Source organism: Pteropus medius, unplaced genomic scaffold (assembly GCF_902729225.1).
Source record: "Pteropus medius unplaced genomic scaffold, Ma_sr-lr_union100, whole genome shotgun sequence".
Classification (NCBI taxonomy): domain Eukaryota; kingdom Metazoa; phylum Chordata; class Mammalia; order Chiroptera; family Pteropodidae; genus Pteropus; species Pteropus medius.
The window spans coordinates 1,671,513-1,695,746 of NW_024349796.1; the positions used below are offsets into that span (position 1 = coordinate 1,671,513).

The 24,234-nt window shown below is 42.3% G+C and overlaps 1 protein-coding gene across 7 annotated transcripts in view; it reads right to left on the reverse strand.

Annotated features, from left to right (window-relative positions):
- Positions 1-103: 103 nt before the first annotated feature.
- Positions 104-24,234, reverse strand: part of PLD5 (phospholipase D family member 5) — a 355,949-nt gene continuing 331,818 nt past the window's right edge. For 4 of the 7 annotated variants that reach the window (XM_039883218.1, XM_039883223.1, XM_039883222.1 and 1 more), the window contains 3 exons: positions 15,991-16,159; positions 9,685-9,799; positions 104-2,368 (listed from right to left, as the gene is read on the reverse strand). In XM_039883218.1, coding sequence (XP_039739152.1) covers positions 2,112-2,368; positions 9,685-9,799; positions 15,991-16,159 — 541 coding nt within the window. In that variant the 3' untranslated portion in view covers positions 104-2,111. The remainder of the gene's footprint in view (positions 2,369-9,684; positions 9,800-15,990; positions 16,160-24,234) is intronic. The other 3 variants (XM_039883220.1, XM_039883219.1, XM_039883221.1) reach the window with 1 other exon arrangement.

Genomic DNA, 24,234 nt, shown 5'->3' on the forward strand with positions numbered 1-24,234 from the left:
CCTCCCTTCATATGTCTTTGAGAACTCCTGACTCAGGTTTCCGGCCTAGGATTGAACTTTGGTGGCGGCCATGTCCTGTCTGCCCTCCCTTTATTTTTCTAAGTTTTAACCATCACCAAAAACACCTTTCCTTTACTGAGATGATTGTCTGGATAATGTCCCTACTCAAACAAGAATTGGGTATATGGTAAATATTTAGAGTTTTATGGGCTGGCCATTATTGATGAATTTCATTAAGAATCCCCCAGTCATTCATACAAACATGCTACCCTTAAAATACAGCTGTCTTCCAGCTCTCTCCACTGTTTGTTAAATATCCAGTAAAGCAATACTTGGAAACAACAAGAAAGGAAGTTATATGATTGCTAGATGACCAACAGTAGCCATTCTATGTCAAGCAAAACCATTGGAAGCTTCAAGGATTCCTTCCTCACTCCTCCTGGCATATGAGAAATCAAATCTAGAAATAGAAAAAAGTAATTTAGATTGCTTTTCTTTGCTCCAAAAACACATGGACATGCCAGTCTTGAAGATGACCCCTAGCACGATGCCCAGTTTTGCGTTGCTGTTATCTATGACAAAGTGACTGACAACACGATGATGACCCCAAGCTCCATTGCTGCATTCCTCCACATTCGCAGCTGGGAGGTGTGAACATGTTTTTTTTGTGTAGGTTCTTTGGGAGAACCTGGTATTGATTTTATCAGGATACCACAAAGATTATTTCAAGAAAAAGATTCTATATCATAATGCTTAGCATTTATATAGTTTCTTTTGATTTCAAAACAAGTTATAAATGTTTCCTACCATGACAACATCTTCGAGAGGTAGGTATTTCCTGTCCCTACATTACCAATGGAAACCGGAGGCCAAGGGGCACAGGACTATTCCAGGCCACAGAGACTCAGGAGCAGCCCTGAGATGGGGCCACCTGCTCTGGCTGTGAAGAGGCCATGCCTCTCTCGCGTGTAGCAACAGTCTCTATTAATATAGGGTAATATATTGTATAGATATAAAACAGTGACACACAACGACATTATAGAACGATAATCCAGGATTTTTGTTTCTTAGTAAAATATGTTAAGCGCAGTATTTAAATTGCATTTCTCTGAAAAGCATTTGGTATATTAAATAGCAGAAGGTATATTAAATAGCTCTATAAACGTTTGCTGGCATACTCTTAACAGCATAATGATTCTAAAGAAATTAAAATCCACTGACACATAGAGATCGTTCTTTTAAAATACTATCAACTGAAAAAAAATGAAAAACTACTCTATTCGCATGATGCAGACTTAATAGCTTGCTAGATATTAGCAGGTGGCTACATAATTTTCTGAGCTTGAGAGGAAGGATACATATTGCTGGCTGTGGTTTTAAAATACCAACTTGGCAGGAAAAATGCAGTTGAAAGGTGAAAATTAAAGATTGCTATTTCCATTTTGTATCCATTCCGAGGAAATCATACACTTTCCAAAGATATTATCATACTTGCAACTAGTGTTGAGGTGAATATAGAGACACTGTATCCTAAGAACATTTTGTGAGAAGAGAAAATGATACAAAATAAAAGCTATGGTAGTAGAGGAAAATGAATAAGGACGCAGAAAGGGTATTTTCACCAGTACTGAAGGCTGGCGTGAGAATTTCACCCTTAGGTGACTGTACAGGTCTTGGAGATGGTTGACAAGGATAAATACTTGGTTTGATCTCTTCTTCGGGTGGAATCCCACTCTCCTAAGTGAGCAGTTCTGAGAATCGTGTTAAAGAGCTTACTTCATGCGAAGCGTCCTAAGAACTGACCAGGTAGGTCAACAGAAAAAGTTCTAAAACTAGAAACAAAGAGGCATCAAAGGCTTAAAATTGGTATGCAAACGTAAAAACTAACTTCCAAGCCAAAATGACATTCTGTCGGAAGTAACAAATACAAAAGTCTTAAATGTAATGTATGCCCCGCTAAGATATTGTTAGATATTACATGGAGATCAGAGATTGTTTTCTATAAGTGTGCTTTTTTCCCTAAAAAAAGACATATTAAATTGGGGTTCTCTCCTCAGGCCCTTTATATATAAATATGAAATACGCGCTGTCCTGCAGTGTGTTTGTCCGTGTTATGCACTCACGGGGACCTTCCCACTCGCACTGTAAGTGGCAGTTTTGTTGGAGGTGGGCTGGAGTTTGAACAGGCTGGAGCAGTTTGGCTGTTTGGTCGGCTGTAAGCTTCTGGCATAGGGTGAGTACCAGTCCCTCTCAAACACATCTTTAAGTTGCTTAATGATGCTCGTGTTGTTCCTCACATCCGCCTGGTTGATAACGAGGCCCGTGCCCGCATTCTGGGTAAAATCATTCCCTACCCAGTCGAAATTTCCTGCAAACAAACAAAAGGAATAACGGTGAGCTCCAATGGGGACTGTTGCCCATGTAATGGAATTCAGAGCAGATTCTAATTAAAAAATAATAAAATAAACACTCGGGAATAATGACAGGGAGACTAAATTCTCTTGACAGTTCGGGAAAAAAAATTCCAAGAAGCCTTACATATGGCATATTAATATTTGCATGTTATTTTGGCATTTCCTCCAGCTTTGCTCAACTTGAAACTCAAAACAAGGAATCTGCTGTTCCTTTTGTAAATGTTATTTCTTATTGATAGTCACAAGACACGCTAAATACAGCAACATTTAAAATATGTAAGAATCTACTTAAAAATTCTGTGAACAATTACTACCTTCTCAAAGAGACAACATCTAGTCCCTATGCACAAATGAGGGGTTCTCATTTCTATGCTCAGAAGCTTCTGCAGCAGAAAAAATGCTGAAGGCAGAGAACTGGCCCTGTCTGAACACACAACACTCCTGGCTCAGGCTGTGAACCGTCTGCTTCCAGGACCAGGCCGCCAGGCTCCCAGTGTGAATGCCTGGTGTTAGGGTGTCCGTTAGCTTGCTAAGGTGACTATAACGAAGGAACACAGACTGGGGGCTTCAACAACAGAAATGTACGGTCTCTCAGTCTGCGGGTCGAGAGTCCGAAATCGAACTGTCAGCAGGGCTGCTTCCTTCTGAGGCTGAGAGGGAAGGACATGGCCAGGCCCCTCCCTGGCATGTGGGTGGCCGTCACTCCTGTGTTTCTTCACACCGTCTGCCCCCTGTGCACCACTCTGCATCCAAATTCCCCTTTTCATAAGGACACCAGTCACATTGGATTAGGCCCACCCTAATGACCTCATTTCAACGAGTGTCTCTGTAGAGATGCTCTCTCCCAATTAGGTCACACTCCAAGGCACTCGGGGTTCGGGTTTCAACAAATGAATTCTAAGAGGACACAGTTTGGCCCCTAATGGGTAGTTCTGTCCCAGAAATGTGACACGTCTGTGTCACTTACACGTGACAGTCTCCAAGGTCGGAGTAGAAAATAGGGCTGGCTACCGGAAACCCACACATGAAGTCTTGTCTTCCACATCGAAAGGGGAGAGGGTTCCAGCAGGACAAGATTTCTCCCCAGGAGGGGACAGCACTATGTACTTCTTTGATCTCTGCCCTTCATTTAACACATACTTACTGGGCGTCTCATATCTGCCTCACATTACGTTAGAGGCCATGACACAAATCCAAAAATGACAGTCCTCGCCTACAAGGAATCCAGGAAGGAAACACAATAATTTTAACACAAAGCGTAGGAGGTGTGTGTCAACAATGCCGTGAGAGCAGGAGAAAGGAACTTCTGATTTTGGCTACATGAGTTAGGACAGGAGCATTTCATTGAGCAGTGAGAGATGCATAGATACTTATCAACCAGGAAATTAGGGAGCCACACCCCAAAGGGATGCAGAAGAAAATACAATCAGGATCTTGGAGTGCGAAGGGGAAGAGCCAGGGATGAAATGGGGATGCAAGGGACTTAGAGGACCTGTTGGGTGTTGAGTGCTGACCGTGAGGAGGGCTGTCCTGCTGTTTGTGTGCAGTGTGTCGTATGGTTGTGGGGCTTACGTCCACTTTGTAGGTGAGGACTGTGAAGCTCAAAGAGGTGAATGAAGTTGCCAATCACATGGCTAATCAATGATAGACCCACTTTTCCAGAGTCCATAAATTACAATACCATAAACAAAAATCTATTCTCACTAAAAAAGATTTAGCCGTGTCAAATCTGACAAAGTTATTGCATAAATCACCACCGGCCCGGGGCTGGTCTAAGCTCTCCATTTTGCTCTCCTTTTTGGTCCAGAGCTGGTTCCACAAGCAAACGGAAGGCTTTGTAAGTATGGATCTCGACTTTCCTCTCCCTCAGCAGCTCCTCAGGCATCACTGCAGGAATATTTGCGGAATTAGACACCCCCAAGCATATCAACTCCCTTTTCCATCTGGCACCCCTGGGATATTGGAAGGTGATTCTCCTTGTCCCTCATTTTAGTCCTTGAGTTTATTCCTCAGGGCCCACTACCAGGTCACTAAATGAAATATCAGCAGAGAGAAGAACTTCCCCCTGCCCCCCACCCCCCGCACCTCTCTCCCCCATCTCACCCACTCCCTCAAAACGCGATGAGGCTGTCCATAGCTTCGTGACAGATATAACTCTGGATAAATTTTATTGCTAAAAATGAGTAAACTGTTTGCCAAATGGTTCATAATATCATGTCGGGGTCTCTACACAGAGACCTCCTTTGCCGGTACTGTGTTCCTGACCATTTACTATCAGACACATGGCCACACTCAGCACTGTGGCTTTGTACGAATGCTCAGTGCCAGGTGATCACAGGCCTGGAACTCTAAACTGGAGAGTAGCTGCTGTAGGTTGAGAGTTACTCTGGAGCCCGCTGGTACCTTCTATTCATTCCGTAAACAAAAGGCTCCTGCCTTCCAAGGACTTTCGGATAACACACTAAAATCTCATCCCTACAGCTGAGTGCCAGGCATTGGACCAAAGGCAGAAAATTTGTTATCTTGTTAACATTATTACTTCCAAGATGGCAACACTAACTCCACTGCACTGAAGAGGAAATTAAGGCACAGAAAGGTTACGTAATCTGTCCACAGTGGAAGTGAAAATGATCAGAGCTGGGGTGGAAAGCCAAGTCTGGCTCCACGGCCCACTTCTGATCCTAAAGGCATACTTTGTGCTAATTGTGCACATCATCCTGGACTTCAATAGCAGACCCAGGGGCGGAGCATCCGGCCACCTTGAGATCTCTGCTCCATTCACCCGTCGGCCACACACAGAAATATGCTTGGAGTGGCACAAGGAGAGGGAAGATGAGGGGAGAGAAGTGATGAGATTTTGAAGCCTTATTCTGTGAAATTCAACTTTTTGCTTCAATACAATGAATGGAGCCCAAATCCTGCACCCATATTGATTCTCAAAAGCTTTATGTTCTTCCCAGGAATTTAGCTCCAGGCTGTTTTCGCAGGCCTATCGAGGCGTTCCCCACGTGTGTCCACGTGTCCCTACTTTTCACGTCCTGACAGCTGCTACACTTCAAAGCTATACAGGCTTCAGTATTTTTTTCGATTAGGATACAGTTTCACCCAGCTCTTTTTGTGACTGCCATCTCAGCTTCTAAAATGCATGTTGAGCCCCAGATGTCAGGAGAACTTGGTGCCCCCCTCCCTTCCGCCCCCTCAGGAACACCATGGTGACAGTACAGACGAACTCACGGGAAAGGTAGATGAGCTTCAATGAGCCTTTTGAGTGCCTTCAATCAACCTACTCCTCCCTGTCATCCCTCTAATAATTCAAACCTTCTTTTAGATAAGTTTGCTAAGCTTGACTCAAATATAGTCTGGAAAATTAAAAATTAGAGAGATGATACTCTTTGAGGATTCTTCTGTAAGTCTTGTGAAAACTTAATGGAGCTATAATTCCATGCAAGGTGTAGTGTGGGTTTTTCCTAATTCATGACTCTCGGCAGGTGTCTGAGTGATGGCTTATGGGATTTCTAGAACATGCTGATATTAAATCATTAATGAACTTTCCCTCTCGATGCCCTTTACATGTTTTTATATTAGAACTATGCTTCGCTCTAGGGAATCCATGTTTTGCTAAACTGCTATGTGTAAAATAAACTCAATTAAAATTGCATTAAAACAGAGAGTGCGGAATAGACCCACATAAATAAAATCAAATGATCCTGACAAAGGAGCAAATGCAATACAAAGGAGCAAGGGTAGCCTTCTCAATAAATGGTGCTGGGACAACTAGGTATCCACATGCAGTAATAATAATAATAACCTATACACAGACATTATGCCCTTCACAAAATTTAACTCAAAGTGGATCATAGACCTAAAGGTAAGATGCAAAACTATAAAACTCCTAGGAAATAATATGGGAAAAAAAATCTAGATGACCTGGGGTTCAGTGATGACTTTTTAGATAAAACACCAAAGGCATGATCCATGAAAGAAATAATTGTTAAACTGGACTCATTAAAATAAAAAAATTTCTGCTCCGCGAAGGATGGTCAAGAAAAGAAAAGGATAAGCCACACATTGAAAGAAAATATGTGCAAAGGACTTATCTGATAAAGGACTGTTATCCAAAATGACAAATGGCTCTTAAAACTGAATGATAAGAAAATGGAAATTTCAATTAAAAAATGAGCCAGAGACCTTAATATACACCTCACCTAAAAATGGTATGCAAATGGTAAATAAGCACATGAAAAGATGCTCCACAACATGTGCCATTAGGGAGATGCAAATGAAAACATCAGTGAGATCCTACTACACACCTACTAGAATGGCCAAGATCCAGGACACTGACACCACCAAATGCTGCTGAGGATGTGGAGCAACAAGAACTCACTCACTGCTGGGGGGACTGCAGAACGGTGCAGCCTCTCAGGAAGACAGTTTGGCGGCGTCTTACAAAACTAAACACACTCTTACCATATGAATCAGCAATCATGCTCCTTGGTATTTTCCAAGAGGAGTCGAGAACTTATGTCCACACAGAAACCTGCACGCGGATGTTTATAGCAGTTTTAGCCATAATTGCCTAAACTTGGAAGCAAAAAAGATGTCCTTTAGCAGGTGACAGTGTAAACACACTGTGGCGTGTCCAGATGATAGAGCAGTATCAGCACAAAAAAGAAATGAGCTATCAAGCCATTAAATGACATGGAGCCAACTTAAATGCACATTACTAAGCGAAAGAAGCCAATCTGAAAAGGCTACGAACTGTATGATTCCAACTATATGATATTTTGGAAAAGACAAAACTAGGAAGACAGTTAAAAAAAAATCAGTGGTTACCAGGGGTCGAGAGAAAGAAAGATGAACAAGCAGAGCGCAGAAGATTGTTAGGTCAGTGAAAATATTCTGAATGGTACTATGATGATGGATGTGCCATATACATCATTTAATGATATCATTGTACGTTTATCCAAATTCGCAGAGTGTACAACACTGAGAGTAAACTGTAATATAAACTATGGACTCTGGGTGACTGTGTCAACACAGGTTTACCAGCTGTAACAAATGTACCATGTGGTGGAGGATATTGATCATGGGGAAGGCTGTGCATGTTTTGGGGCAGGGAGCATATGAGAAGTCTCTATACCTTATGCTCAATTTTACTGTGAACCTAAAACTGCTCTAAAAATAATAAAGTCTACTTAAAAGATGCATTGTAAAGGAAGAAGGAAGAGAGCCAGCAATCAATATTTACTAAGTATCTATAAAGATAGATCAGGTTGGGTGCTATTATTCCATTTTATAGATAAGGAATCAGAAGCTCACAGTGGCTCACAGAAATGATACAAGACTTTTAGTCTTGTTCAAGAGTACAAAAAGGTTTATTATCAATATATAAACAACAGACCTCATATTGAGTTATTAAGCCACGATATTGAAGATTCATATAGATGAAGCTATTTTTGTAAGTATCAGTGCTTGAATTCAAAATAGGTTTGTCTGACTCCAAAACACTTATTTAATTCATTAAAAGAACATTTGGATAAAGGCATGATTCACTGCTGAATGTACACACACCTCACTTTAAATAAACCTTGCAGGTAAAATATACAGATTTGAGTCCCTAAACTCCACCGTGCCTGAAATCTGATCCATCCCTGTATTTCCCAATACTTGAGCCAAAAGTTCTCAGTTTTGATTAAACATTTCAAGTTTGTTTTTGTCAGTTGCTTAAAAAGAAGCTGATTTCATTCTACTCTCCAAAAGTTGAACATGAGAAAACCTAAATGATCACATCTCGGGTCACTGAGAGGGACAACATGAATAAAACAATATTCTCATATTCTAAAACAACCCAGATGATACACAGTTTTAAAAATTCCAACACTCTGTTCTAATGTGACACATAACTATTCAAAATGGAAAGAGGCAATATATATTGTAAGAACTGTGTACGGTGCCAGGTGGGTTCTAGACTTACTGGGGGCATCGCTTTGTAAATTATCAATGTCAAACCACCGTGCTGCACACCTAAAACTAATATAATATTGAATGGCAACTGTAATTGAAAACAGTAGAAAGATGTCAAAAAAAAAAAGCAGGAGGTAGTCACTCTCAGTGGACGATGGCAGTGTCACCCGTAGGGCTGCAGAGGGCGAGGGTCCCATGCCCTGGATTCCAGACCCAGATCCTTTCCCCTCACAGCTGCATGTTTAAGTCATTTTGTGTCTTATGACTCAAGTCTCCTCATTTCTAAACTGCAGGTAATAAAAACTGCCCTCCCTATTAGCAAGTTGCTGAGAGAATAAAATAAGAGTAAGTATTTTACAAAGTTAAAAAGGCTTATGTTTTACTTGCTCACTGAATTCGGAAAACAAATACAGTTTCCATATTCCTTCCTTCTACACACATGCTTTTCCTCTCTGCTTTAAGACTGACACTTACTTCATCTGTACAACGTAATAACCGTGCTGCTGTTTTGGAATGTATGCCCTTGGGTTTACAGACAATGTCCATTCTGCCAGTGATGGTACCAGTTAAGGGTGCACCCTGGACCCACACAGATAGTGGGGTGGTAGACTAGGTCTGATACGTCAGTCAGTAACTCTCTAGTACACAGGGTTTCTGCATCTGGAGCACGACTACCTCAGTAACAAGAGCTAACGCGAATCAGGTATGATATAGGTGCCAGGTGCTTCATGTACATAATCCCACTTAAACTTCACACAGTGACGTAGGAACTATTATTAAAACCCCGTTTTACAGATGTGAGAACTTAGGTATAGAGAGCCTAAGTAAATTGTCCGAAGTTAGACACTTAAAAAATGGCAGGGGTGGGACATTGCCTAGGTAGTGTTTTGGCACCAGACTCTGATGATGTCTGCCTCCCATTACTCATGACAGGTGGCTATTGTACTGTGGTCAGGAAGGAGCACTGTTCACATGCCAGGCTCGTTCAAATGCCAGGACTCACCTTGGATGAGCCATTCACCTCCTCACCTACAAAATGAGGCGAATGGACCAAATGACTTTTGCAAAACATCTATGAAAAACATCTTATCTGGTCTCCTTGTGTGTGAACCAGCCAGAGAGGAGACATAGGAAATATAGGAGTTGAAGAGCTCTTTTGCGCCCCTGTTTTCTGAACTCCAGGGCCCCCCACTCACCAGCAGGGGCTCTCGAGGCTTTGCGTTCTCACCACTGGGTGCAGAGAGCACAGCTGGACCACCACTAACCTGCATGATCCCCTAAGGAGCGTCCCAGTCCTGGTACCTACCAATATAAGCTGCACCGTCCGTCACCATGTACTTGTTACGGTTTAATTTAGGAAAGGTATGATTCTTTTGTTCTTTTGTAGCACAAGCGTTCTCTCTCTCTAGATCGAAAAATTTCTGTAAAACAAAACAAATAAATAAATAAAGCAAGCAAGCAAGCAAGCAGGTGAATAGAGACACTTTTAGTCTTGTTCAAGAGTACAAAGAGGTTTATTATCCATATATCAACAACAGACCTCATATTGAGTTATTAAGCCATGATCTTGTCACTTCATATAGATGAAGCTATTTTTGTTCTTAAATCTATGTAGGTAACCAACAGAGAAAATGAGCATGCTCAACTAGGTCTATAATTAACACTTTCAAGCTACAAAGTGAACAGGAAATTCATTCTTTCGATAGGGTGAGGGCCAGAAGGTTGTTTAATTCTCATTGTCTTATTCATCAGGGTGCACTGACATTTGAAGTCAGCCTCAGGGTGCCTTCTGTCAAGCATGCCAATGAACTGAATGAATATTCCTACATGTTGCATACATTATAAGCAGCAGCAGGCCCATGTCAATGACTAGCTGATTAAACTGGGGATTTGCAAAGGTCAAAAGAGACTTTGCCAAAGGAACAAACACTTCGCATCTAAACACCTAGGTCTACAGTTCTTTTAATAGGCACTCAGGAAAATCACATCTTCAAACCACGAATCCTGAATTTCATCTTTAATGTGACCTGAAAAACAGCATTCCAGTTCACCTCTGGCAGGACATGGGGGAGCTGTGGGAGAAGGCTGACGGCAGGATGGTATGGGCTTGTGCCTCGGGAATCTGCTGAAATTGGTTAGTGCTCAGATGAGGCTTAAATTGTGACTGAGCTTATAGGATCCTATGCTGAGCTCACGGGAAGACCCTATCAAGTCTCTTCTACACTGGACAATGCCAAATGTTTTCAGAACTGCGTGGACTCTTTCTGGAATGTCTTACAGCTGTGGAGGAGTCGTACGTGTTTGAAGGAAAGAGGCAGAGAGTAAAATGGAATGATACCGAGGAATGGAAAGGTCATCTGCAGTTTTAAAACTGTACGTGTTCAGATTTGGTTTTGGGGGAAAAGTGAGTTCATCTTCCCCTTCCCCCAAAGGTGAGAAAGGGGTAATAAACTAGGTGATCACTAAGGTCCCTTCTAGCCCTGAAAATTTTATTCTGATTTTTGTAGAACACTTGAGACCAATAGTGCACAGGCCAAAATCCACTACCCAAGAAGAACCTTCTCCCAGGTCCGCCCTGCCGTGGTTGCAGGCTATGCTGCCCGGACCCCCTTATGTCCTCGGTTTCTGTCTTCTACAGAATCTGCGTCCTTTGGAGGGTTCACATATAGCCTTTGTGGACCCTTCGAACTGAGTTAATAAACCGCGAATGCTCTTAAGTCAGAGGTGAGGTCACGTGTGTGCCGAGGCTCCCCACCCCTCGGTAACCTCCAGCAGTCACCTTGCTAGGACATCCCATCAGAACATATGTCCGCACACTGGACTATTCTACTATCGTAGAATCAAGACAGATTTAAAAAAGAATAATAAAATATACGTCCTAATTTAAGTCAGGGATAGCATCGCAGCTTGAGGCTTTACTAACAATCCATTTGCTCTGGAGAGTGGCCCAGAAGAGGGGAAGCAGCTTTGTCTGGGAGACTCAAATGACGGTAGCAATCATTGTAGTCACTGACATACTAATTAGTTCTACCACGCTGTAGGTGACAGCAAAGACATTTCAAAAGAGAGAGTTGTCAATTTATTAAAAAATCAAACCCCAGCTGCCTGGGACAACTTCGTGAGTCACAGTGTCTTCCCATGAGTCCCCTCACGGATACGAAGCCACAAAGCTCGCTCCTCTGAGGACAGAGATGCCCTGCCCGGGTCCCAGGCCACCGCCTTCTCAGTGCTCCAAGCTCCTCGCTCACCTGTGCTCTAGTTGTCGGGGCCATTAGCTTCTTTGCCACTTGGGCTTATCTTGACATTTTGAAATTCATGGCCTGGCTTAAATGAAGATTGGAGTCTGTTTTATCAAAAGCCCCATGGCGAACTATCAACATTTGCTTTTTTTGAGTAATGCTATCCGAAAGATTTCAAGACCAGTGTTTGAAAGATGAAGCTGAGTAAGTACTAAAATGTTGAATTTCACTTTTCTTGTCATTTCTTTCAAGTCTTACATGAGAGCACTTAACTTTTCACACCAGAGATTTCAACTGACAGTGCCTTAGTGGCAGGTGTGCTCTGGGGTCGGGGGGCGGTGGGTGGGCAGGGACCACTGAGCTGGCCTGAGAGGAAGCTGAGGGAGGAGACCATGTGCCAAGTACTGCACACTCTCTTCTCTCTGCTCTGCTTGTGCTAGCTGTGTCTTTCGATTTTCTGTATTCTGATGCTTTGACATCTGGGTCCTCACTGAGGCCAGAGGGACTGTCCCTCCCGGGTTGGCTAATCACCTGGAGACGGCAAACAACTTGGGAACACACCTTTCGTCTGCCAACCAGCCAATGCAGAGCCCAAACTCAGTCATTTCTTCTGTCAGCTCTCACACTCTGCTCTGATCACTCCAGGGCCAGGCCCCAGGCAACCAGGGACAGCCCTCAGGCTCCAGAGCCTGCCAAAATTATTCACACCAGCCAATCCTGAATTGGCTTACCCTCCCTCGCCCGTTCCTTCCCATGGAAACAGCGAAGGCTCTTGTCCGGCTTCCCCCTCACTCCCTCTGCCTCCTGGAGACCCCGGAGCTTCCCTGTGTGGCCCTTCCTGGCAGGGCAGGGCAGGGCAGGCCCTCTTCTCTTGAGACCTGCGAATGTAACAAACTATCTCTTCAATGGCTGTCGACTTTTGATCTGCTGGCTTTGTCATACCTGAATAATAATGAAATCTGTATTTTAAAACACTGCTATGCCTGGTGAGTCTGACAACAGTGCTCCTGCCTGCAAGCACACTGAGCTCCTATGTGCGCGGCCTCACCTGGCAGGCTCTTCACCTCCCGGCTGCCCTTCTCCAGCCCCCCACCTCCAGAAAGTGGCGAAAATGACTCCACATCCTCCACGTCTTGCTCTGGGCTCTGCTCCCTCCGCTCGCTGGTTCACAGACCCTTTCTCATCACTCTGCCTTCGTTAGCTCCCTTCTTTGACTTCGTTCATTCATTCGTCTGCTCATTCAACACGCATTTTGAACATTTTGTGTCAGCATCCCGCTAGGCACTGGAAAGATGACGGTGAACTAGACGCCTGTTCTTTGCCTTGTTTGATTTTTCACTGGAGCCGCACGGGCTACCTTGAGTAGCTGAAACATGCTGTCCTTGAGCTGAAACAATCCCCAGAGCGCTTTTGTCCACAGAAAGGTACTGAACACAATCCAACTCTATTCTCCTCTGTCTCTGCCAGCTTCCTGGGGCCACTCCAGCGTTCCCTCTAATCTCCGACACCCGATTGCCAGCAGAGGTTGGCGCCCTAATCCACTGCCTGGTTATCTCGCTCATTTGTAAATCTGGCCTGGAAAACAGATCTATAGTAATAATCATAGGCTTGTCTATATTTCCAACACCGGCATTCATTTGCGAACACGCAGACATAGGCACGGCTTCCCCAGTTTGCAAAAACTAGTTAAATCGAGACAAGAATGTCTATTTTCCATCAATATTATCAGAATGTTAGGGAGATTAAGATGAAAATATATGTGAAAAAGCATTATTCTTTTGAAATTTACAGAAAATTCTAGAATTTTGTCTTTAAATTGTCGATGATTTCAACTTTTAAAAGTATTTTAATAGCATAAATGAGTTAAAAAAATATTTTAGTTGATCCTCAGGGACACAATTTAGATGCGTGACTTCTCACATCTTTGAGCAGATGTTTTGACTATGATGGTTTTGCATGTAGATAGGAAAGACGAAAAGAACGTTGTCACTCCAACGATCCACATGCAGAGACCGTAGAGAATGGTGTGTAAGAGCTTGGGCTCTGGAGTTAGAAAGACTTGTTTCTGAGTCTTGCTCCGCTACTAACACGTGTCCTTGAGAGAGGTTATTTAATCTAAGCTTCATTTTTCCATGTCTGTAAAAGGAAAAAGTGCCTGCTTCATATTATAGCTATGAATATTAAATAATGCATGGGAAGTATTTAACTCAGTGCCTGGCTAATTGTAGGCACTCATGAATACAACAAATTCCTCCACTCGTTTTTAAAAAAATATTATGTCCAGGCGATGTGAATGGGGTACTGCCAGAATGGCAACAGCAAAATGTTAATAAATGACGTAGCAGTGGTTTACCCAATGGGCAGGAGGCAGGGAGTAAATGGGGGCTGCAGGCTGGAAAGATGGAGACCCCCGCTATGCAGCGGCAAAATATGTGGAAAACCACAACCTGCACTTGCTTGGAAGGCAGACGAAGCACCCCTGAACCTGTGGCTGTGGGGCCGGGGACTGGAAAACGACTCATTCGTCGTGCGTGTTGGTTGTTATTAGTGCTTTAGAAAAGCTATTAGAGGGAATAAGCTCAGCACAGGGCTTGTTGGTTTGTAAGCAGACATGAGAGAGAACAGATAGACCAGACAGTTTGAAATTGCAAAGGATTGGAAAAGCTGATTGCACCTTGAGCTCGAGAGTAGAAAGTAAGTTTGAAAAATACGTGACTGAAAACAGTTAAGACTCAGTTCTGCAGTCAAGATCAGATAATTGATGTCATCTCACCACTCGAGTCTGATGGCCTGTACTGAGCTACCATAGAGAGAGAGGGAGAGAGAGACAGACAGGAGAGAGAGAGAGAGAGAGAGAAAGAGAGAGAGAGAGAGAGAGAGAGAGAGAGAGAGAGAGAGAGAGAATGAGAGGGGCAGAGGGAAACAGGCGAGGGAGCACAATTAAGCAAGTTCAGGAGTTGCGCACAACAAACCTCTGCTGTGACTACTCGCATGTGGAAAAAACTAGAAGCAAACAGATCAGAAGCCTCTTAAGTTTCTGAGAAAGCTGCATTGCCAAAGCTGGGACCGAAAACTCCCGTAACTGTTCACGCGTTAAAACAACCTTGGGTCCTTGAGTCGAACGAGCGGCTTCGAGGACTTCACACCGCCCGCCGGGAAGGGTTTACAGTCGCGGTGACCAGGGACCGTGCGGGGAGTTTGTGCTGTCCTTACCCGTCCCCGTTTGAGGTTGGGGATTTATTTATTTTTATTTTTTGTGGTGTGGGGAGAAGTCGTTGTTTGCGTTTTAGTTTCTGCATCATCGAAGGATGAGGTGCCGCGCGCAGACTCGCTGGGGACAAGCGCGACCCCGGGAAGCCCCAGCCTCAGCTGCGCGGTGACCGTGGCGCCGAGGGGGTCTCCACGTGGGAAGAGTAAAGTGGACACGGGGGATTTCGGCCTGTGAGGACTCCCAGAGCCGCTCCTTCGTCTCCCTGGGAAGCCGCTACCTCCGGGCCACACTCACAGGCTCCCTTGCGTTTTCTGGGAGTGGGACGAAGTTTAAAGTCACGTTCACCGCCTCACCCGGAGACGCCGCCCACGCAGTCCTCCAGTCTCTCTCGTGTTTGGCCTTGTGACACTGAGGCTCAGGGCGATCTGGGAAGTCATGTGTTAAAGCTGATGGCGGAGCCCTTGCCACCCTCGGTCCCTGAGTGCGCGGAGCACAGCCCCAGCACCCGGAAGGGGGTCTGGCACAGAGCAGGGGCTCAGTGCACTTTGCTGAACGGCTGCGGGGGAGGCTGGGCAAAGCCGAGATGAGAGGATCAGTGGGCAGTGGGCAGGTCCAGCATGGGGGAGAGTGCTCAGCCAGGGGGACAGCACATACACAGGCCCTGGGGACCAGAGGAGGGTCCGAGGTGAGCTAGAGACTTAGCACATTTAGAGGACAAAAGTTTTCGATCTTGCCCCCTCGAGGAATGGAGAGTTGGATGAGCATGTGGCCCAAGGGGCCTGAAGCAAGCTCAGGAACCAGGCTAGGGGGGCTTTAAGGCTGGGGGAGTCTGTGCTGGCGCCTGTTCCAGTGCTCCAAAGAAGAAAAGGAGGTGAAGGAGGCAGTTATAACAAGACGGAGAGATGGAACAGAAAGTGTGTGTAAAGGCGGCTGGACTCTGCGGGCACCAGGGAACTTGGGTTCCAGTCTCCATTTTTTTTTTTTTTTGGTGTGTAAGTGTTTTGAAAAACGGCTTAAGCTACTTTTGAAGTGTTTTTCACTATCAAAGATTGTTATCTTGGTTCTCGTTGGAAGTTTATGTGCTCGTGTGTGCTTACAGCTTTCACAGACGTGCAAAGGGAACAAATTTTTTCTTTCATAATAAAGTCAATATAATACTTACAACTTTCAAACTGCAGTTGGCTATTTCAGTGCAAATAGCTTTAAGAGAGGAAATAAAGTTAAATGTAAGGGGATCAGTCTCCTTCCAAAAGCTTATAAGGAGTCGAACTTTAACGCTTCGCAAAACCAATGCTTCTCTTATTTTCCCATCCAGGTCTGGCCAGTAGGTCCTGCAGAAATAATATCCACATGGATAAAAATAAAGTAAGTTAGTTTTTGAAAAACAATTCACTAGACTTCAGAGAACATTGATATTAATGTGAGCATTACTTTACTCTGTAATAGATGAATAACTTTGCAGGCTACACCAAAAAAATGCAGGCCTCCTGCGTTCGGACACTGAGAGACGATGCTCTGTGAAGGCCTGTCCCTGCCCTTGTGGGTGAGGTCTCTCGCCACCAGGCTTCAGGCTGCGTGGGCAGAGGGTGCAGACAGACCGACCACTGCACGTGCCGCCTTCACTGCCCCTCCAACCCTACCTGTGCTCCAAGAATCGACTTTCCATCGTATTTCCAGTTAGGAGCCTCGAGCATCCCTTCTGTCCCCAAATACTGCTCAAACTTCTCTTCTTTGGTAGCTGCCTCCAAATAAGCTACTCCGGTTACTCAAGCTTTCCCACACTCTCATTTCCAGACCAACTTCTCCCTGACCTTCCCCACCCCCACCCCGCCCCACACACACTGCTCTGGGCTCTGGCTAATTGATTCCCCTACAGGCTCAGCACCTTGAATCCTTAATTGTTTCCCTAACTGAGCCCTGACTCTTCCCCAAGACCACAGCTCCCCTTAAAGTTCTACCACAATCTGCCCAGTTGGTTTAAGATATGGGGTCAGCTTCTCCCACTGCCATCACCAACCAACACACACAATGTCACTGACAGAACTGTCACTTAATTCTCATGATACAAACAAAGTTTCCCATCTTAAAGACAAATTTCAAACGACTCTCTCTCTCCTCAGCCTTTCTGTTTACTCATTCAAATCTTTCCCTAATTCTGGACGAATTCACTCTTTGGACTAGTGATATATTATTCAAAGCCTAAGCCCATCAGTTTTATAATCAGTGGGCCTCCAAGGTCTTTTCTGCGTCTGGCGCCGGCCCCCATCCTTCAGGTTCTTCCCCTCTCTTACTTGCACTAAGCTTGCTGTCACCAGGTGGCCCAGAGCCACGAGCCCCCACTTTTTCCTGGTCCATCAGCTCCTCCTGGTCTCCCTTCCCTCACCCCTCTCCATTCCTCTAGCTTTTGGCGAAATCCAAATCCTGGATCGATGCTATTGGATCGATGCCTTTGTCTATTTCTACAGGCACAAAGCCGGGGGCTGTTGGAAAAGTCCTCTCGGCCTCGTGCACACTGGAGCAAACGCAGACACATTCTGGGTGCCTGACACCACGTGCCAGTCCCTGGCCTTGGACTGGGTCAGTTCCACCTCCTGTATCTTTCTGTAATTATGCTAAATTTTATCCTCTCTGCAGAAATGTTCTTCCTTCACTCACAAAATTGAGGGTTTTGGTCATAGTCTTCCTCAATTTTCGACTCCCTATAGCCCCATGCATCTTTGTCCTCTTTCCCTCCGGCTCGGGGGATAAGGCATCCTACTCAAGGTGGGACCTGGACCTGCCCTTCTCCCCAGGCTGCCCCCTTGGCCCTCTGCAACTGCATTCAATTATTCATTCCTCCCCGAAAATGTCTTCAACTTCTCTCTCTCCAGCTTCCTTTGAAGGGGCGGAGGGGGGGTGGTGAGTAAATCTCTGTTTCACTCTGCATTGCTCTGTGGCTGGTATGCAATCTCTTCTTTTTGACAAAACTTCTTGATAGTAGAATCTAGAACCTCTGAGTTTACTTCATCATCCCCCCTTCCCCTACCCCCACATCCACTCCTCAGCCCCTGGCCTCAGCCCACCATTCTTCTGCAAATCTTCTCAAACTCAGCAGTGCTATCCCCACTGCCAAATCTAATGGACGTCATTCAATCCTTATTTGACTGCTGGACTCGGCGATGTGTGGCTCAGTTGATGGTTCCTTTCTTCCGGAAAATTTATGACTCAATGGTTTGCTGATCCGCCCATGTCTCTCAGACCCTTTATCTGTTCTAGGGTTTCTTCTATAAATATTGATGTTCTCTTAGGATTCTACCATTTTCCTCTGTTCTTCAGGCTTTGCATGTCACCTCCTAGGCACCTTTATCTACATACCAGGTTTTAACCATCCTGTACAGCAGTGGTCCCTAACCTTTTTGCCACCAGGAACTGGTGCTCCTATGAGAATCTCATGCCTGATGATCTGAGGTGGAGCTGAGGTGGTGATGCCAGCTCTGGGAAGCAGTTGCAAATACAGATGAAGGTTCGCTTGCCCACCGCTCACCTCTTGCTGTGCAGCCCGGTTTCTAACAGGCCGCAGACTGGTACCTGGGGGATGGGGACCCCTGCCCTATAGTCTGAAGAGCTCCAAAATCACATCACCAGGCTAATGCTCTTCAGACTCCAATCTGGATATCTTCATAAGATCTTTACAGATCGAAAGATCTGGATCTTGACAAAAACCTCAAATCTACAAATATGCTTATTTCCCTAGTTTTGCTAGCCTTCCCTACTTTGTACAGACCTCATCATCTAATCACTGAAGTAAAACCCGGGACCATTTACTCTTGTGTCTACTCTTCTTTTTAACCAATCGCCGTGCACTTCAGAAACTTTCCTGGAATGTACTTCCGCCCTTCCTGTGGCTGTCCTTGTCAGGCCCTCCTGTCCCAGAAGCGGGCCACTGCAACAGCTCCAAGCTGGCTTCGCTGCCTGCGTTCTTGTTCCCGTCAGGTACATCCTCTGCCACCACCAAGTGATCCATCTAAAAGCATATCTTGTCCTCTGATTAAAACACACTGAAAGCTCCCGGAAGTCACAAGGCTGCCCAGCAGTCAGGCCCTCCTCTTCCTGGTCCTTGCCTTCTCTCCAGTTTGATCTCTTACCACCTTACCATGGTAAGGTGGTAAGAGATCAAACTGGAGAGAAGCACTGCATTCCAGCGCTGAACTTGTTACAAAGTTTTCCTTCGGAAACTTTGCTCATGCGGTCCCTTCTAATTGGAAAATTCCCTTTCTCACCCTCTTTTCTAATTCTTGCATATTTTTAAATGTAATTCAGGCAGAATTTCCTCAGACAAGCTTGTTTTCATTCTGAAACTGCCATAGATGCCCTTTCCCTGAGTGTCTATAATATTCTATATACATATGTATATATATATTTTTCCATGCACTCCTACATATTATGTTATGATAATCTATTTTGTGTCTATTTGCCCCTATTAGACATAGCTCCTGGGACTATACTCTGTTCATACTTAATCACTTTTGCACAGTGCCCAATAAATATTTGTTGAGTCAATACATAAATGAAAAATATGAATATCCTACAGACAAACCGGCTTACATTTTTCACTGAAGAAATTTGATTTATAACATTGTGTAAGTTTAAGATGTACAGCCTATCACTTTGATACATTTATATGTTGTAATATGATTGCCAGTGTAGCAATATTTATCACCATAATATTGTCTATATTCATTATACTGTAAATTAGCTCCTTATTGCTTATTTATTACTTGTTGCAAGTTTGTGCCTTTAAACAACATCACTCTTATGCCCCCAACCCTACCCCACCATCCCCTGGTAACCACCATTTCACTCTGTTTCTTAGTTTTACTTTTTAAGATTCCACATATAAGTGATATCATACAGTACTTGTCTTTGTCTGAGGTGTCTTGCTTAGCATAATGTGCTCAAAATCCATCCATGTTGTTGCAAGTGAGAAGATACTTTCCTCTTCCATTGTGGATATGTACACATCTTTTTATCCATTCATTTGTTGATGGTCATTTGGGTTGTTCCCATATCTTGGCTATTGTGAATAATACTGAGATAAACATGAGGAATGCATATATCTCATCAAAATCCTGTTTTGTTTTGTTTTGTTTTTTCCTTTGGGTATATACCCAGAAGAGGAACTGCTAGATTGTATGATAGATTTTTTTTTTTTTTTTAAATTTTTGAGGAACCTCCATAATGTTTTCCATAGTGGTTGGACCATATTACATTTCTACCAACAAAGTATAAGGGTTCTCTTTTCACAGCATGCTCACCAGCACCTGTTCTTATCTTTTAGGTTGCTTTTCAGGTATGAGGTGATATCTCATTGTGATTTTGATTTGCATTTCCCTAATGATTAGTGATGCTGAGCATTTTTTATGTGTCTGTTGGGCATTTCAATGTCCTCTTTGGATAAATGTCTATTTAGTTCTTCTGCCCATTTTTAAGTCAGATTGTTTTTTAGTTATTAAGTTGACTGAGTTCTTTTTATATTTTTGATATTAACCCTGTATCTGATATTTGGTTTGCAAAAATTTCCTCCCACTCTGTAGGTTTTCATTTTGTTAATTATTTCTTTGGCGGTGCAGAAACTTTTGAATTTGATGCAGTCCAATTGGTTGATTTTTTTCTTTTGTTGTTTGTGCTTTTGGGACCACGTGCAAAAAAAATAGTGCCAAAACCAATATCGATGAGTTTCTTCCCCATGTTTTCTTCTAGGAGTTTTATGGGATCATGTCTTATATTTAAGTCTTAGATCCATTTTGAGTTAATTTTTGCGGGGGGTGTACAGAAGGGGTCTGATGTCATTGCTCTGCATTGTTTCTCCGGTTTCCCCAGCAGCTTTTGTTGAAGAGACTATCCTTTCCTCATTGGGTATTGTTGGCTCCCTTGTCAAATATTGGTTGACCATCTATGCTGTAGTTTAAATCTGAGCTCTCTTATCTGTTCCACTGGTTAATGTGTCTATTTTTGTGCTAGTACTATACCGCTTTTATTACTATGGTTTTGTAGTATAGTTTAAAATCTGGAAGCATGATACCTTTGGCTTTGTTCTTTTTTCTTAGGATTGCTTTGGCTATTTGAGGTTTTTTGTGGTTCCACACACATTTTAAGGTTATTTCTCCTATTTTTATAAAGAATGCCTTTAGTATGTTGCTGGGGATTGGGTTTAATCTGCAGATGGCTTTGGGTAGTTTGGACATTTTAATGATACTAATTCTTCTGATCCATGAATATGGGATGTCTTTCCATTTGTTGTGTCTTCGATTTCTTGCAGCAAAGTTTTGTAGTTTTCATTGCATAGATGTTTTACTTTGTTGGCTAAGTTTACTCTTAAGGATTTTATTGTTTTTGATGCTATCGTGAATGAGATGGTTTTCTTTTATTCCTTTTCAGATGCTTCATATTTAGTGTAATGAAATGCAATTGATTTCTGTATGTTGATCTTTGTATTCTGCCACTTTACTGAAATCAATGATTAATTCTATCAGTTTTTTGACTGATTCTTTGAGATTTCATATATATAGGATTATAACATCAGCAAATACCAATTTTACTTCTATCTTTCCTGTTTGGATGCTTTTTACTTCTCTGTGTGGACTAATTGCTCTAACTAGGACTTCCAATACTATATTGGATAGGAAAGGTGACAGTGGGCATCCTTGCCTCATTTCTGATCTTAGGGAAAATACTTTCAATTTCTCTCCATTGGGTACAATGTTAGAACTGGGTTTGTCATATATGGTCTGCATTATGCTGAAGTATATTGCCTCTATACTCAGTCTGTTAAGGGCTTTTATCATGAAAGAATGTTATGTTTTGTCAACAGCTTTTTCTTCTAGATATGATCGTGTGATTTTTATCTTTCATTTTATTGATGTGATGTATTACATTTATTGATTTGTGTATACACTGAACCATCCTTATATGTCAGGGTAAATCCCACTTGGTCATGGTATATAGTCCTTTCAATGTGCTCTTGATTTTGGTTTGCTAATATTTTTTTGAGAATTTTTGCATCTATTCATTAGGGACATGGGTTTAGGGTTTTCTTGTCTTGTGGTATCTTTATTAGGCCTTGGTGTCAAAGTAATGCTTGGCTCATAGAAAGAGTTTAGAAGTTTTCCCTCCTCCTCAATATTTTGGAAGAGTTTGAGGAGGACTGGTGTTAATTCTTCTTTAATTGTTTGGTAAAATTCTCCAGTGAGCCATTTGATCCTGGAGTTTTCTGTGTTGAGGTTTGTTTGTTTGTTTGTTTAATTGAATAAATGATTAAAAATTTTTTTCCCTCCGTCTACCTCCTGGATGGTTTTTTATTACTAATTCAATCCATTTATTCTTTATCAGTCTGTTTAGATTTCCTATATCTTCTTGATTCAGTTTTGGCAGGCTATGTGTTCTAGAAATGTATCTATTTTTTCCAGGTTATAAAATTCGTTGGCATGTAATTGTTCATTGTCATCTTTTATGATTCTGTCATGTATCCATTGCTGATTGAAGTCTCTTACAATTAATGTATTGTTACCTATTTTTACCTTAAGATTTGTTATTAATTACTTAATATATTTTAGTGCTTGAGTGCTGGTAATGTATATATTTATAATTGTTATATCTTCTTGATGTTTGACCCCTTTATTCTTAGATAATGACCTTGTTTGTCTCTTGTCACCTTTTTTGGCCTGAAGTCTGTTCTGTCGGATACATAAGTCAATGTCTGCCTTCTTTTTCATTTCCATTTGCTTGGAATATCATCTTTCTTCCTTTCACTTTGAGCCTATATGTATCTTTAGAACTGAATTCCTGAAAAATTTCTCCAGGATGATTTAAAGACAAGTAACTAGTCTGACTTTGAAATTTTTTTTCATCCATAGAATTGAGGAGAATTTAATTATAACCTAGACTTCTGAACTACTTCTTGTGTCTCTGATGACTTTTCATTAAGACTGCTAAAGGCACTGACAGGTTTGAAATATCATTAATATGATAAAAATCCCTATTCTTTGAATAATAGCTGAAATCGTAGATTAATAACAAAAATGAAAAATTTCAGGTGAGTTTCCAGTTCTTTAACATTCTTTTAGTTTTTTTTCTAATTTTTATATTTTGAAAATATTTTATAATCACACATACTAATCCTTCATCCTTAGCCATAAGGGATCTCAATATTGTTTGTGAGATTTCATAGAATGAAGATTTTGTAAATCCATCATTCCACACTCACATTACCTTGACAATATTCTCCTTCTGAATAATAAGAAAATCAGTCAAAACCTATGTGTTATGTTTCAAAGTCTTCCCACAGTGAAGCTGAAGTCTAAAACTAAATCTAAAAACAAATAATAAATGGGAGAACATAAAAAGGAGGGATAAAGAAGACGTAAAAATATGTGAAAATAATCCATGAATATTCAGGAGATGTACAAAAATTTAAAGTAAAAATGTTTCAATAATGTGCATCTTAAAATGCTTTTCAACTGTCACTAGGAGTAATCACTTTCTGGTGAAATGTGCTTTTTACAATCCTATAGCCATTTGCATAAGAAGTTTCATATTATGCATGTGTGAGGTTGGCAATATGAAAAATAGTCAAACAATATAGGGCACACTGAATCATTTCACCTCAGTAAATGGTTATTTAAAAACTGTAATTTTCCAAATTAAAAAGGTCTCAGATTGTACTCCTGGAAATGTGCACTTTGAAAACTTTTCCTGGATAAAATGTGTTATTCAAAACATTTAAAAGCACCCAAAAATCTCTACATTTCCAGCCACAAAGCAAAGGTGGGAAACAACTGGGGCCTAACCATGCATTTACACATGCAATGATCTAGGGACATTCATTCTGTGCCTAACTTTATTCCTCGTATTTTCACACTTAAATAATGATGAATTATTTTTATTTAAAAATAATTATTTTATTTCATTTTCAATTACAGTTGACATTCAATATTATAGTAGTTTCAGGTTTACAGTGCAGTGGTTAGACTTTTATATAACTTGTGAAGTGATCAGCCCTGTAAGTGTAGTACTTGGCTGGCACCGTACATAGTTGTTGCAATATAATTGACTATGTTCACTGCGCTGCACTTACATCCCCATGACTGTTTTGTAACTACCAATTTGTACTTCTCAATTTCCTCACCTTTTTTGCCCAGCCTCTCAAATCCCCTCCCATCTGGCAACTATCAGTTTGTTCCCTGTATCTGTGAGTCTGTTTCTATTTTGTTTGTTTATTTTGATTTTTAGATTCCACGAATAAATGAAATCATATGGTATTTCTCTTAGTCTGACCTATTTTACTTAGCATACACCCCTAGGTCCATCCACATTGTCACAATGGTAAGATTTCATTCTCTTTTATGGCCGAGTAATATTCCATTTTATG